Raw genomic sequence first — 15,660 nt, forward strand, 5'->3', positions numbered from 1 at the left:
GACTTTCACTGACAGACAGCTGACGTAATAACTTAGGCCACTTTTTTTAGAAATATTTTTATTTTATAACTCTGCAATCTGAACAATAACTTTTTTGTCAAAGTCCACCCGGACGAAATCGCCGGCACAGCTAGCTAGCTATACTTTTCATAACACTATTTTAATGTAAACATTTTGGTAGTTTTTGCATTTCAATAATTATTGCAAATAAAAATTAAAAATTATTATAAAAGCAGAAGGACAATTGAGGCCTCTGGTAATGAGTTACATTTTTTGTTTTAAATTTAAGTTATTTAATTCAATATTTACAATTTAATAAATAAACCTCACTTTTGAACTGAATTGAATTACCTTAGTGAAGTAAAACTACTTTACACGCGCTTGACTTGGGGAATAAATTGGTGAATGCGTGACGAGAGCGTTACGAAAAATGTAATCGGGCGAGACGAATTTGAGAGGGAGATAATTATGTTAGTGAAAACAGAAAGAGAGAGTTACGTTTCGTATATTACTGTAGGGCCAACTAAAGAAGTTTTTTTCTAATCTATATTTGTAGTATACATACAACTTAAATAAATTATGAAAAGGTAAAATATGAAATGTTAATATTTCCAATTTATCTTAGGCTTAAAATCCCAGGTGACGATGAACCTAAACAGTTACCAAATAAATAAAACCTAAAATAATAATATCTCACCTGCGAATAGCAGTAATACCAGCTTTTACTAGATAATGCTGAGCTAAATCTGATACACCCTTCTCCGTGAATACGATATCAGGCTTCAAAGCAATTATATCTTCACATTGACGTTGGACATGCTCTTCTTCTAATTGAAGCAGTTTTGTGAAGTCCTGCAAATCAATTATGATTACTTAAAAATCACAGTTAATTTGTATTATGATATTTATCTGTGACAGCATTATATAGGGGCATTGGAGTAAAATCGTAAAGGAACTAATTTTTACACTTTATTATTATGTCTTAAAATATATATTGTACACACCCACATGCCTGCATGCCTGCATGTGCCACATGTATTGTATTGTCAAACTTTTATATTTATGTAAGAATTAATATATTTAATAAAGTCTTTGTTCATTCACACATTCTTACCGAAAACATTGTTTCATTAACACACTTGATAGATATTCAATTATATACAATTATTTAGAGAAAAAAACTTCCAAAAATGCGTCACTAGACCCTAGTCTCAATAAATTAGAATTTACAATTGTTTCGCTTCAGCCTGTAATATTCCACTACTGGGCATAGGCCTCTTTCCCCATGTAGGAGAAGGATCAGAGCTTAATCCACCACGCTGCTCCAATGCGGGTTGGCAGATATATTCTCTACTATGAGTAACGATCGCTATCAGATGTACATGATAACAAACGGGACAATGGCTTAACTTGCTATCCGAGGCACGGTGGGGAGACCCACAATGACTGCACAAACACCCAGACCACGGCAAACACCTATATGGCCAATACAAATGTTTGTCATGTGCGGGGATCGAACCCGCAACCGCCAGCACAACAGGTACAATCCATGGCTGTAGCTCTGGTGTAGTGGTGCGAGTAGTCGCCTAAAACACCGACGGATTGCGGGTTTGGTTTTCGCTCAGGATGAATACTAGTTACTGTATAAATATTTCTTTCAGGTTTGGATGTCTGTCCTTGTTGTTGTCCCAAACGAGCCTCGGAAAGCATGTTAAGCCGTATGTCCTAGTTGTTATCATGTACACCTGATAATGATCGTTGCTCATAGTAGGGAACATATCCACCAAACCGCATTGGAGTAGCGTGGTGGATTAGCTCCACTCCTTCTCCTGCATAGAGAAAGAATTCTATACCCAGCAGTGGGATGTTACAGACTGAATCATGATTGTAAAATATTTATATTCTATATACTTACCCATATGGATGGGATATGAATTACTGAATCATAACTACAATAAAATAACCAGAATTTATAAAGCTCATATAAAACATACCTGCTCCCCAACAATCTCAATGTTCGTCTGACTCTCTCCTTTCTTGTACTCAAGAGGGCAGTCCAGCAGTATGATGCGAGGGTTCTCAATGAAACGTCTCATTTTAGGATGAGTGACGTCTTTGTTGATCATCACACCGTTCAATACCTTCGATTCTTCTACTGTGCCTCCGGGAATTTTCTCTACTTTAGCGTAGCTATAACAAATTATTTTCAAATTAAGGGTATGTAAGCAAATGGCTAATTTTCAATAAGTTTAGACTCCTCCCTCCCTTAGGTGAGATTTAGTGAGATTTCTTGGACCCCCCTCCTTACGTGAGATTGACACTGAATATAATAGAGGTTGATGGGAAATAATAAACTGTTCAAATATACTACAGTTAATTTATTTAAATTAAATTAAATTCAAAGCAAAAACTAAATGATTTTAATAGCCATGAGGTTTATTTCAGCGGGCAAAATGAACACTCAAAATAATTGTTTATAACATCTGTAATATTTTATATTTTTTGAAGTTGACGCGAGTTTTTCTCGGTCTAAATGAGATTTGGTGAGATTTCATTGGACCCCTTGCCCCCCAATCTGAGCTCACGTAATTAATGGATATCCCCTTAGCACCTACCCACCCTAAAACTAAGTAAAGTAGGGACCCTCAACTTGATGCAGCTGTTGGACTGTCTTTTTGTTAAATGTAGGAAGTTATAAATAAATATCGAAAGTAGATGATCTCATCATCTCATCTCAGATGAGATGAGTAGAGAGATCCTTCCCATACCTATTTATTAATTCAGTACACTAATCCTTAAAATAATTCACTCAAAAGCTTTTGCATGTATTTATACTCTTCAGTATTTTTTCAACACTATTTAAATTATAGATATGATATTTACAAACTAATAATTGTGTTTGCTCACAAACGAAAAAAAAACCGACTTCAATTTCATCGACGAGTAATACAACGTAGATCGACGAAAAAATAGTCAAGTAACTACGCGTTATCAAAGATTACTCAAAAAGTAGTTATCAGATCTTGATAAAATTTATATGTGACCACATGATAAACATCAGCTTTCGATTAAATTAAAAATTATCAAAACCGGTACACCCAGTAAAAAGTTATTGCAGATTTTCGAGAGTTTCCCTCGATTTCTCTGGGATCCCATCATCAGATCCTGGTTTCCTTATCACGGTACTAAACTAGGGATATCCCCTTTCTAACAAAAACAGAATTATCAAAATCGGTACATCCAGTAGAAAGTTATGCGGTATAATACAACGTAGGTCGACGAAAAAAGCGTCAAGTAAAAACGCATTATTAGATATAACTCGAAAAGTAGTTGTTAGATCTCAATAAATTTAAATGGGACCAATTGACACACACCACCTTTCGATTAAAAAAAAAATTGTCGAAATCGGTCCACCCGGTCAAAAGTTCTGATGTAACATACATAAAAAAAAAAAAATACAGTCGAATTGAGAACCTCCTCCTTTTTTGGAAGTCGGTTAATAACAGAGTTTTGTTTATTATGAACTCAATTAAAAATTATATTAACATGTTCATTGCCAGAATTTAGCTTCACAAAAAAAAAAAATCTGCAATGCCAGTTAGTTTTTTTTATTTTTAAAACGTGCACCTATATAAATAAAAAAAGTAAAAACAATGTTACAAGGCATATAGTATACATATAAGTTATATAAGTTATATATATACAAGTACCCACGCGAAGTCGTCAGCAGAGTGGACGATTTTTTCCACTGAGGCTTAGAAACGTAACAGCTAGACATCTCTGTGCGGAGTCGGCAGAACTGTTAGGGATTCCGCCGACTCAACCTTTTAAAAACTAAATCAATTTTTAAAATAAACTTACTTTTTAATGTCTACCTCCACTCGTCCGTTTTCATTAATAGTTACTGTGTTAACAGCATCAAGAGCAATATCTACAGCTAAGTCTGCCCAGCGACCAATATATTTAGTACCGACACATGAACGAATCTGAAATGTACACAAAAAAGCATTATCACACAATATACATACATGTATACAAGTAAAATGGTAATTAATCAATATAAGTTATAAAATTTTACTAGTTTTGTAATGAGTTGATTATCTTTTCAATATTTTTTTTAGTTAAAACATTGAACAACAGATTTTAACTTTGTTTTAAATTATAATAAAACTAGATGACCCGGCGAACATCATATCACCTACATATATTTGTGAAAAATATGGACAAGACTTACTGAATGCACCTATAATTATTTGAGAGCCAAATGACAATTATGTTTCACAGCTAGGCAACATTTTATATTGAAAAATTAAGCTGTCGTTTTTTGTATTTTCGCTTACATATTATTTATATTTATTTTTCTTACTGTTGAAACCTTCCCTGAACTTCCACAAATAGTTCAAGATCAAAATCTGCCAAATCTGTCCAGTCATTCTTGAGTTTTAGTGAGACAAACGAACAGCACTTGAAATTTTTTTTTTTTTTTTTTATTATATAGATTGGTAACTTTAATTACTCTATTAAGTATTTATGTCTTCTCGAAGGATTATAGTAAAGTTAGATGTTATATAAAGAAAGAAAAACTAATTGACTAGTCTATTAGCACACTTTGTAGTGGCTCTACTCTCTGCGTCAGGAGCTATGGTCCAATTCCTGCCCGAGTCTTTTATTAATATACTTATATATATTTATTTATATATGTATTATTTGTATGTATGTATCGAAAAAAAAAGGCTATATCAGTCAGCTGTTACCTATAAAACTGTGTGACTGTGTGTGTATGTAATAGATATTTATTTACTATTATTTAATTATATATTATACAATTTAAATTATCATAAATACTCACGACTTCTTTAAGCTTTTCTCTATCAGTAAGATCAATTGGGATAGAGATTTTCTCCTGTAGCAACTTAACAGCATCCTCTAAGGCCTGTCGATACTCTCTGATTATGACTGTTGGATGGATGTTCTGTGCTAGAAAAGGCTCAGCAACGGCTAACATCTCTCCTGCAAGTACTATTACTGATGTTGTGCCATCTCCTACCTATAAATGTAGGGTTTTCATTATTTGTAATATTTAGACACATTTTTTACACGCCATAATTATTACTAAATAGTAGAAAAACTAAAAGACAGCACTTACTAATAGGAATATTGTTATTAGAAAAATTTAGCATGCTAAAAAAAAGACTCGAGTATGTTTAGTTGTAAACATCTTTCATTGTAGTTAGCAAGAAAAGACATCAAAGATTAGTATTTTTTAACAGTTGATAATCTGTGTATTTTAAATGTCATGGAACATCATAAAGCTATAGGTATAATAAAGGAAGAAATATATAACCTCTTCATCTTGAGTTCTTGCGATTTCTATCATAAATTTAGCCGCTGGATGCTGTACAGTGATCTCTCTAAGTATAGCGTTACCGTCATTTGTCATGACAATGCCACCCATAGGATCCATCAACATTTTTAACATTGCTTGGGGTCCGAGGCATGTTCGAATAACGTCTGCTATCGTCTAAAATAAGTATAACACAAAACTTATTTTAGTATAAAATAATAGTTAACCATAAAAATAATCGTCTTAAATAAAGTTTTCATTGAAAATCACCTTCCCAGCGTTAATATTTTCCAATTGAACCTTTCGGCCGGAATCACGTTTTGTGTTTTGGTCTGAAAATAACATAAAAATTATATGGAATGCACTATTACTATCTATTAAGACGATATTACAAACTCTACTCACTCAAAACTATTATTGGTTGACTGCCCAACATTTTTATATAATATAATTATATTATAATAATCAAACTAACAGAACTTCCAGAAAAGAAAATCAAGTAATTTCGCAAATCGCGTGGTGACTAAGACAGAGTTGCCAGTATAAAATTTTAATTTTTTAAATATCTATCACTAATTGAGCACAGATTATAAGTGTCAGATTAGTAAAGCCTATTATTTGTTTCTTAAAGAAATAGCTTCGCATGCATTCTTTTCCCATACATGTAAAATGGGAATGACCTTCCTCATAAGGTTTTCCCTGACCACTATAATTTGGGGGTTTTCAAGTGTCATGAGTACGGACATTTTTTCCTAAAAGCTGGCATCGCACCCGCACTCCTCCTATGCTGCAGATGTCCATGGGCGACGGTAGCCATTTAACATCAGATGCCTATATATACGTCTGCTGACAGCTCGTTTGCCCCCATTGTTATAGAAAAAAAAAAGTATATTTCAGCTCCGACGCACGGCTAGTTTTCTCCTTCAGATCGACTGTCTACAAAAGCACAAAAAAAGCTCACTAGTCTAAGAAAAATATTAATGCCATATCAAATTGTAAATAAACGAATCAAATAACGCTATCTATCGATCGATCGATGGCGTTATTAGAAAACGTCGTAAAACGTAGACGACGACGTTTTCTTAGTAGTTTGTCTTTCCGATAGATGGCGTTACGAGAAACGTAATGAGGTCACTCGTTCAGTTGATTTTCCTCCTCATATTTTTTTCATACCGGGGGTCTTATATGAAAATCGATTCTTATGGAGTAGACTCCAAAAAAAAAACAATGTGCAAGCTAAGTGAAAATTCAAGTTTCATCGACTTCGTAGCTCGATCATTAAATGTGCATTATAATACTGATATTTGATACAGCTACAGCTTTACAGCAGCGTAAAATAATATTGTGAATGAAATTATTATCTACAAAAATGAATCTAAAATTTTCGGACCAATTTTAAGAAAGCAACATCAAGAGATTTTGTTTTAGATGTGTTCCATTTCCAATTTGCAAATTATTTAGATTATTAATCAGTGATTGACCAATAAAATTAATCTATATCTCACATATTTAATTTTCTTAGTAATCCCCTATATCTTAAAAAAATGCGTCTAGTTAAAAAGTGGAAAACTTAGCCTACTTAAGTCTCAGGTGTTTTTTTTTATATCTTTATGAAAAACTTTTTGATAACTATAATATTCACAGCACGACAACTAGGGCAGATATTTTTAAGAGAATTGAAAATACCATTAATAAAAAGCACCTTAGATGGAAAAACTTGAATTCTATTACAACTGATGGAGGCAAGAATATGTGTGGTAAAAGTAATGGACTGGTTGCACTTGTTCAAAGACTAGAAAATGATGGTGGTTCAAAACCATTAGTCGTACTAAGTATCGTTTATCAACAATGCTTGTCCGGTTTTTTTTTTTTTTTTTTGATGTGTCTGTAATTCTAAAACCAGTCATATGACCTGTGAACTTTATTATATCCACTTGGCTAAATCATTGACAATTCCCCGAGTTTACTGAAGAGATTAGAGAAAATGAATTACCATACCATATTGCCATACGCTGATTTAGTTGCGGAAAATTCTTTTAGCGCTATTTTGTAACTTCGAGTAGAGATCGAAATTTTTGAGCATCGCCAAAACTTTAATTTATGACAAACGTTGTCGGCGGAAAATAAGGTAAAATTACATAAATCGCATTAGTGTTTTTAGTTTTACTATGATTAGTAGGATTCATTTCTACTATTTACTAGTTATTAATAAATATGATTAAGCTTAGAAACTTAAGTTAAGTTTTCTGCGTCATCATTTCTGTTGTTTTCAAATTAGAGCTGTCGTGGGGCAGATTGATGACACTAGTCTTAAGCAGTCGCAGGCCTGATTAATGGTACTGGCGGGTCGATTTGATCCTCGGGCTATACAGTCTTTCTTCAAAGGTTTCTTATTGCACTTAAATGTCGTATATTTTTTGCGATTGTCCCGAACAAACTGGTGAGGGGTTCGCATTCGTACACCACTCTGAACAGTCTAGGATCTAGGTAGTTGTGTAAACTGCCGAAAACTATTTTTCAAAATATTCATAAGATATTCAAGGCCACGGAATTTTATTGGTATTTATACCAGAGCCAACTTGTGGATTAAATACACATATATCAGTCACAAAAAATAATATGTACACTGTTTAGCTTTAGACGAATCTGCATGCCGCAGTTAATCTAATATTCAAGAGATGGCAGCACTATCACAAATACGATTTCATTACTATTGTTTTAGTCGACTTCAAAAAAGAAAGAGGTTGTCGATTCGACTGCATCTTTTTTTGTACGTATGGATTTTTAACCAACTTCAAAAAGAAGGAGAATCTCAATTCAATTTTACCGATTTTCATGTTTCTTTTTGTAATCAAAAGCTGATGCTTGTTAAGTGGCTTTATTTAAATTTGATTGAGATCTTACGATTACCTACTGTTTGTGTTATTTTTAATAATGCTTATTCACTTGATTATTGTTTAGCTTACCTACTTGTCAATGTAATTGAAGTCGTTTGTGTTTCGTTTGAGAGAGTACACAATTAGTAATGGAGTAAAAGAAACAATAATTGCTTTCAAATATTTTATTACTCATCTAACATTAAAGAAAAAAAATATTATAGCTTAAAAGTTTTTACAAATTTATTAGTTATACTACTTAAATTATTTACACTTAAGCATTTTTATAATATAACAACATGTATAATAAACGACTAGTACTAGATTTTGTGAGATCATTGAATTCCTTAAATTTAATTTAATTGCTTAAATTTAAAAAATGACTAGAACTCTTTCAACAATTGTGTATTTGCCATAGAATATCTTAAAATATGATTAATTATGGACCAAGGCGTGTACATAAAATTTATTAGTGCATATCGAAAGACTAAGAAAATTACATAAAAATGATTTCAAAATTTTATAAGAGACATCTTATACTAATCGAGAGTTCAAGCATTTTTACCGGCATACTTCTACCCTCATATGAGTCATGAATAATGCTATCTCGTACAAGAAATGTTCAAAATTTGACTGGTAAAACTCGAAATTCAAACCTTCAAATTCATAAGGCTAATAAGGATTGATGTACTTATAAGTATAATTAATTAATTAATAACTTTTTTCTCAAAATTCATAAAAACAAAAAGTTACTAAAACCTTAATATTAAAAATTGAAAAGGATGAAGTCAACTACGAGTATTTTTTTTTGTGTGTTAAAACTTTTATAAATTGCCACACAACAAATATAAGTAATAACAAAATCTTAGTTCTAACCATTATTCGTAATTATCAACTCTTACTTTGAACTGACACTCAGTCCATAATATCGTCCTCCAAATCTGATGATTCGCCTTTGGTATCTTCATTTTTTTCTTTTAAACCATCATTTTGTTCAACAGAATGTAGATTTTCATACACGCTCTTTAAATTTCTCATTATATACGACGTCCCGTTTGGTTTTCCCAAGAATCTATTACTACGTTCAAAGAATTTTTCTGGTCCATCAACTTGGCTATGACTAGAACGAACGGGAACAGAAAAAGCAGATAAATGTCTAGGTTTTTGACCAAAATCTTTTCCGAGTCTTTTCTCTATATTAGACTCATCATTCCTCACTTCTGGACCACTATTTGGATCTATTGCTTCTGACATGGCCCTTTTTCTGTCATAAATATGACCAGAAACGCGTAAATCAATGAAGAAATTGAGTGGATCTACACCGAATTGAGGATTGTAAAGCGGTGGATACCACATAGGTGGAGGTGGGGGTAGTATCAAATTCGAAGGAGGAACGGCATTTGCCTCGACGGGATTCCTTCCAGGAGGAACACATGGAGCGGGCTTAGGAAGTTCCTCTGTGCCAACATCTACAAACGTTGAATGTCTGCCAGGCGGTCCAGGGCTACTTGGCTTAGGGGGCTCAGTTTTGGGTGACAGTCTTCTAGGAGACTGATCACAAACTCGCGGCTGCTTGTCCACGGTAAGCTCAAGTGGAACTTCTGGACGTATTTCTGGTTCCTTTTTATCGTCATCTTGCTTCGGCCAATCGCGTCTCCATTCAGTTTCATTTTCAGCAAAATATTTATGAGACCGACGCTTGAAACGACGATGGTAATGCGGTGGTCGACACCCATGACGAGCGTTCACAAACGATCTTAGCATCTCGCTGAAGAAAAACGCGTGCGGTTGAAGCGGTAAAGCGCTATAAAGGTATGGCGGCGTTGCCGCTAATAAGCGAGAAACGAGTTCAGTATTCCGTAGCTCGCGTACGTGTGTTTTAGCTACACTTTCAGCAGGTTTTTCTTCTTGAACCGAACCCATTATCTGAAAACAAATATAAAGGTATATTATTAATAACGAAATTGTAAAATATACGTTAAATACGTATGGATATCGAAAGAATTAAGTATCTGTAAAAATGTGTTAAGTATGTGTAAGTAAGAAACCTATTTTCATGATAATTATTTAATTAATAATAAACCTAATGAAATTTTCATTAAAGCGAAATCGCTTGTTTATTTATTTGTTTATTCGGAACACTATGTTTAATTTCGCAACAAATCTATCCATATACTCGCACACACATCACCAACTGTTTGATTAGTTGCGGTTACAGCAATACTCAAATATACGACGATATATATATATACGACGATATTTGAACCTATAATGTAATTTTTTTGTAAATACAATATGCAGAATTAATTTTTTCCGATTTCCAAAAAAAAGGTTGCATAATCAATTTTGATAATTTAAGTATTTGTACCGACTATGAATAACAAATAGGTACAGAATAGTGTATCATTTACACCCTTCAAACTTGTATTTTTAAAATAAACATGTATACGTCTATACCATCATGTTCTCGTAAACTTGTCGTTTCGTCTGTCGACATCGATTTTTCAGCTCAGCGGTGTTTTATTGCCAATATTCGAATGAAGATACATCCGCATTCTAATGATTCGTTGCATTCAGTTTGTCTTTACTTTTTTTATTCCCTGCTCCCAGTTTGTTAAAAAGGCAACACGTAAATTTTTTTGTATCTAAGACTTTAAAAGGTATACAATGTACAAAGGTATATAATATTCTATATATTTTGGCAATATTTGCGCTACTAATATATTTGAAACAAAATAATAGAACTTATCCAAGTTTTTAGTTTAAGTATAGAAAATTAATACGAAAGAACAATAAATAAACATTTTTAATAAAGGTAATGAGTTATACCAAAATTGTATGTTATAAGTAGCCGAAGAACTTGTTTAAACGCATGAATTTTAGTCTGACTTTAAAAGAATAAAAAGAAATTAAAATAGAGTTAGGATTACGATTTATATTTAATTAACCGAAACATTTGCCATGTTGTCGCTTTACAACTATGTTTGTACATCTTTTTTTGTACATATTCTATTTACTTTGTTTTGATAAAGAGTATTATTATTATTATGAGTTTTTAACCGACTTCAAAAAAGGAGGAGGTTACTCAATTCGACCGTGTATATATATATAATGTTTGTTTGCGGATAATTTCGTCGTTTATGAACCGATTTTGATAATAAAATAAAAAGAGGTTTGTTGGAAAGGAGATATCCTAAGTGTGGTACCATGATAAGGAAACCAGGATCTGATGATGGGATCCCAGAGAACTCGAGGGAAACCCTCGAAAATTCACTTTTTACTGCGTGTACTGATTTTGATGATTTTTTATTTAATCGAAAGCCGATGTTTATTATGTGGTCACATTAATTCATCGAGATCTGATTACAACTTTTGGAGTAATCTTTGATAATGCATATATACTTGACTATTTTTTCGTCTACCTTTTTTTACGTTGTATTACTTGTCGATGTAATTGAAGTCGGTTTTTTTTCGTTTGCCGGCAAACATAACTATTGATAGTAATTTTGAGCTAACAATATTGTGCCTAAATTATTGTTAGAGAATCTTTTTAGTTATACTTAGTACAAAATTTTCGAGTCCTAGTTCTTATAATTAATTTATAATTGTAATATTAGGTTAACTTTTTTTCTCTTAAATAATATTAAATTTAAATTGCGATAGCGATTGATATAGCAAGACAGCGATTATTGATTATGCTTTTGATAATCAACTATATAAGTAAAATCTAACAATTAGATAAACCCTTACCGTTGATTAAGCGTGAGTTAACCGAAAGTTATCGACAATGGCACAATTGAAATTGTAACAAAAGACCTTGTCTGTTATATTAATAAAGGATCCCTCGATGATTGGAATTAAATGTCACATTACCATATCATTGAGCGAGTTCGCAGTGAAAGCGATACATCGGATTTGTGACAATGGCTGAGGGGTGGCTGCGGATGAGGGTGTAGGGGGGAGAGGAGAGATGTTCACAATAAATTCAGAGTGGCGTATCTCTATTCAAACAGTTGATACGGAGCGTGAAGCGGGATGAAATCTTACGTACGCGACGATGGGTAAACATGACGGCTACGCTTCCCCCGCAGAGAGTACACGGCTAAAGCAAAACCAGTCTCGCAAATAGAGCTAACGTTTTATGTCCGGATTGAAAAAAACGTAAATTTATAGGATTTTCGATGCAGTGTCGGATGTAATTGGTCATTGATAAATGATTGATTGTATTAATGACACTGATGTTACAATACCTATTTTGACAATACGAAATTATATAATAAAATAAACTATGTAATCCTGAAGAAAGATGTTTTGAGAAACATCCAAGAACAAATAATTTAAATAAGAGGCAATTTTAAAAAGCTTTGATAGTAAAACATATTTCTTCATTCGTTTCTTCCAAAAGCTCTACAACATAAAGGAACCAAGATACTTCTCTCTGCAACTTTATGATAAGGTTGTTCCTTTACTAGATACTCTTTAATAAGTATTTATTGTGTATGAAAACATTAAAAAAGATAATGCAATACCTCCGCTTATGTCGTATTTTTCGTCAACTAAGAAATATCTATAACTAAAATGAAACAACAATAACAAATTAAACCAATATATAATTGTGCATACTTCTTGAATAACTGATGTATAAAAGCTATTAACCTAACAAATGCACGTATTTTGGCAATTCTGCATTAAAATTTCGTACAATCTTTGATTTATCTGATTTGGTGGTCTTAACAACGGCGGCCTTGGGCTTGGAGTATAAGCATGTCTATATTTGTAGAATATTTATTTCTTGCTCGGGTGTAGCAAGTGAGGCCGTCGGTTCCGGTTATTATCATAGATACCGGATAATAATCGTTATTATTATTCATGATAGGAAAATTATCTTCCAGTAAGAGTAACTGCCAGCCATAGGAAGATATATATGCATATATCTATAATTTATTACATAACAGTACAGCACATAAAGCAGAAAGCATCTTTTAAGTATCGCAAATTATTTTTTTGCTCATTTAGTAGTAGGCTAAATTAAAACTTAGCGTATTGTTGTATTGTACTTCATGTAAACTCATAATATCAATGTAATTCGTGTAATGTTAATGTAAATTGTACTACAGTAAAAACCTCTGCTTACATCAACGATGCTACGTGTCTATTAGATGAAATTAAGTAATTCCAATAATGGTGCAAGCATTACGCGATCGATTGCTCTTTAACCGTGTTACGTAAAGTAGCAATTGATCGCTTGCTGGTCGCGTATCAAGTGTCAAATTCATCCTATTAATTGTCAACATAATTGTTGTGAATATTATAATTCACTGTTTTATGTATTTATTTATTTTTTTGTTTAAATATACCTACGTGAACATATTTTTAAAATTATTTTTATTTTTTCAAATTTTAATTTATTAACTTATTTATAAACAGTGGATAAACTATCAAAATGTCTTAGTAAAATTTAGGTACTTACTTACTAGAGTACTACTCTATTATTTACTTTGTTTATTTATTTAAAGTACATTATTCAATTTTAATGACTATAAAGCAACTGTAATAGAATACTTGTATGTATATCTCATTACTAAACGAATCCACACAACGTTATCATGAAACATAATAATTATAAGCGATAAAAAATTTATACGACTTTCATCCTTAGACGAGAAAGGATTCGTTTTAGCGTTAAATAATATTATTAGCAAGGTGTGCCGTCACACGGCAGCGAACGTTTAATTTCCATATTAAAACCGCCACAAAGGAAGCAAATTCAAAAACCTCGCCGATGGCGGGGTGGTAAAAGAGATTTCACTGATGTAAGAAACATCAAAGCGTGCTTTGCAAAATGGATGCGGTAATCTGTTGTGCAAAATTATCTACTTAGTTAGTCATGTCCTATATCGTAACGTTCATTAGACAGAGAGAAGTATAAAGCTTTTGCTATGGAAAAAGTAGATTCAGAACTTTTAATAAACAAGTAAATATATTTTACACATGATATCATAAAAATCGTTAGGCTATGTACCAACTATGCAAGTACGTCGAAGAAAGTCTTTGGAAATGAAATCGATTCTCGTATGTAAATCCGATAAATGCTGTAAAATTATAAATCGTTCTGAATCATTTATTATTAAGAAAGTATAAAATAAAATAAATTATTACTGATTTTATTTGTAGAATTGTTATTATTATGTTATTATTTAATTCTTTACATTTTATTTATTTTTAACTTAAATCTTTATTAATTATAAATATCATAGTACAACACATTGTTTCGCCTTACATCTCCGCCACCACAAACAATATAGCGCGTAGATAGGACGGCTATGATAATCGCGTCAAAACGCACGTGAAGTGCCGCTAGGGTGGGAGGGGGTGCTAAGCCGGTGACAGCTTTAAAACGTACCCGATTATCCGACTGAGTGTACTTTACTCTGAGACGGTCGCTTGAAAAGATATGATTTATGCCTACCATGTCTGTGTTACGGCTTTTGTGCCAGAATATGCTTTAGAACTGATTCATGTCAGGATGGTATATCATTATGTTCTAGTCGTTCAACTAGATTGCTTAATTTCACTGAAGATACTGTGACTTTGCTAGATTTACTTTGATACTCTTGTCACTATTTCTGAACGAGATGTGTTAAATGTCATTAAACGTATACTTTTTATGCGACAGTAACATCAAAGACAAATAAGGAAATTTCTACTAATGTAAGTTAAACTCGTACCTGGCTACATGTTAATAATATAAAACTAAAATGATCGCTTTGTTTCGACGACTTTAATAGTGTAATATAAATATGAATAAAAATCAATTCGTAATGATGAACGAAACTAGAAATGATGTGTTTGAATAAGACGAATCTAATACAGATGTAATACAAACATTTACAATGTATTCTAAGCCATATCTAAGGTTTTCTATAACAATATTCCACAAGTAATACGAATATTATTTTACAAATACGCACACAATACACACAACAGAGCCGTTTTTAGATATCCGTCACTCTGTAAAAAATAAAACAGAGCTGAGCGCACTGTTAATTACTGACGGAAGCCGGAATGCACTGCCGTGGTTTACTTTTTGCTTTAAAACTTTTAATGGATGGTTTTATGCACTCCAGTTTAGATACAATAGTAACCATCTGAATAAATTGTATTATAAAAACCGTTGGAGATTTTATAGTACAACGAAAAAAGTAATATCATCGATAATAATCGTGTCTTAAAGTACTTGATTTATACGACCTTATTTGTTTTTGATTGTTTTTATTATTATCTATTATAAGTATACATTTTTCTCAATTATCTTCCAATATTAAGCTTTTTCACTGATGGAAAGTAATTTCTCATTAATTACTTCGTCTATTTATTAAAGTCTTTAATAACAAACTATAATTTTTTTATGCTGTTTTTAATGCTTTCTTGGAATATAGC

The 15,660-nt window shown here is 32.4% G+C and overlaps 2 protein-coding genes across 2 annotated transcripts in view; both read right to left on the bottom strand.

Annotated features, from left to right (window-relative positions):
• LOC123658911 (T-complex protein 1 subunit gamma) overlaps positions 1 to 5,841 on the bottom strand; it is a 9,342-nt gene extending 3,501 nt beyond the window's left edge. Inside the window, exons 1-7 of the mRNA XM_045594201.1 lie at positions 5,750 to 5,841; positions 5,615 to 5,676; positions 5,345 to 5,521; positions 4,850 to 5,047; positions 3,862 to 3,986; positions 1,995 to 2,190; positions 698 to 852 (exon numbers count right to left, since the gene is read on the bottom strand). Of these exons, the coding sequence (XP_045450157.1) occupies positions 698 to 852; positions 1,995 to 2,190; positions 3,862 to 3,986; positions 4,850 to 5,047; positions 5,345 to 5,521; positions 5,615 to 5,676; positions 5,750 to 5,780 (944 nt within the window). The 5' untranslated portion in view covers positions 5,781 to 5,841. The remainder of the gene's footprint in view (positions 1 to 697; positions 853 to 1,994; positions 2,191 to 3,861; positions 3,987 to 4,849; positions 5,048 to 5,344; positions 5,522 to 5,614; positions 5,677 to 5,749) is intronic.
• Positions 5,842 to 9,135: 3,294 nt separating this feature from the next.
• Positions 9,136 to 10,143, bottom strand: LOC123658840. Its single transcript, XM_045594135.1, has one exon. The coding sequence runs from the start codon at positions 10,141 to 10,143 to the stop codon at positions 9,136 to 9,138; it is 1,008 nt and encodes a 335-aa protein (XP_045450091.1).
• Between the last annotated feature and the right edge of the window lie 5,517 nt (positions 10,144 to 15,660).

The sequence above is a fragment of the Melitaea cinxia genome, chromosome 13, assembly GCF_905220565.1.
Source record: "Melitaea cinxia chromosome 13, ilMelCinx1.1, whole genome shotgun sequence".
NCBI classification, from domain to species: Eukaryota; Metazoa; Arthropoda; class Insecta; order Lepidoptera; family Nymphalidae; genus Melitaea; species Melitaea cinxia.

Coding starts and splice junctions, on each gene's coding strand:
- LOC123658840 (XM_045594135.1), bottom strand. CDS start 10,143: ATGGGTTCGGTTCAAGAAGAAAAACCTGCTGAAAGTGTAGCTAAAACA.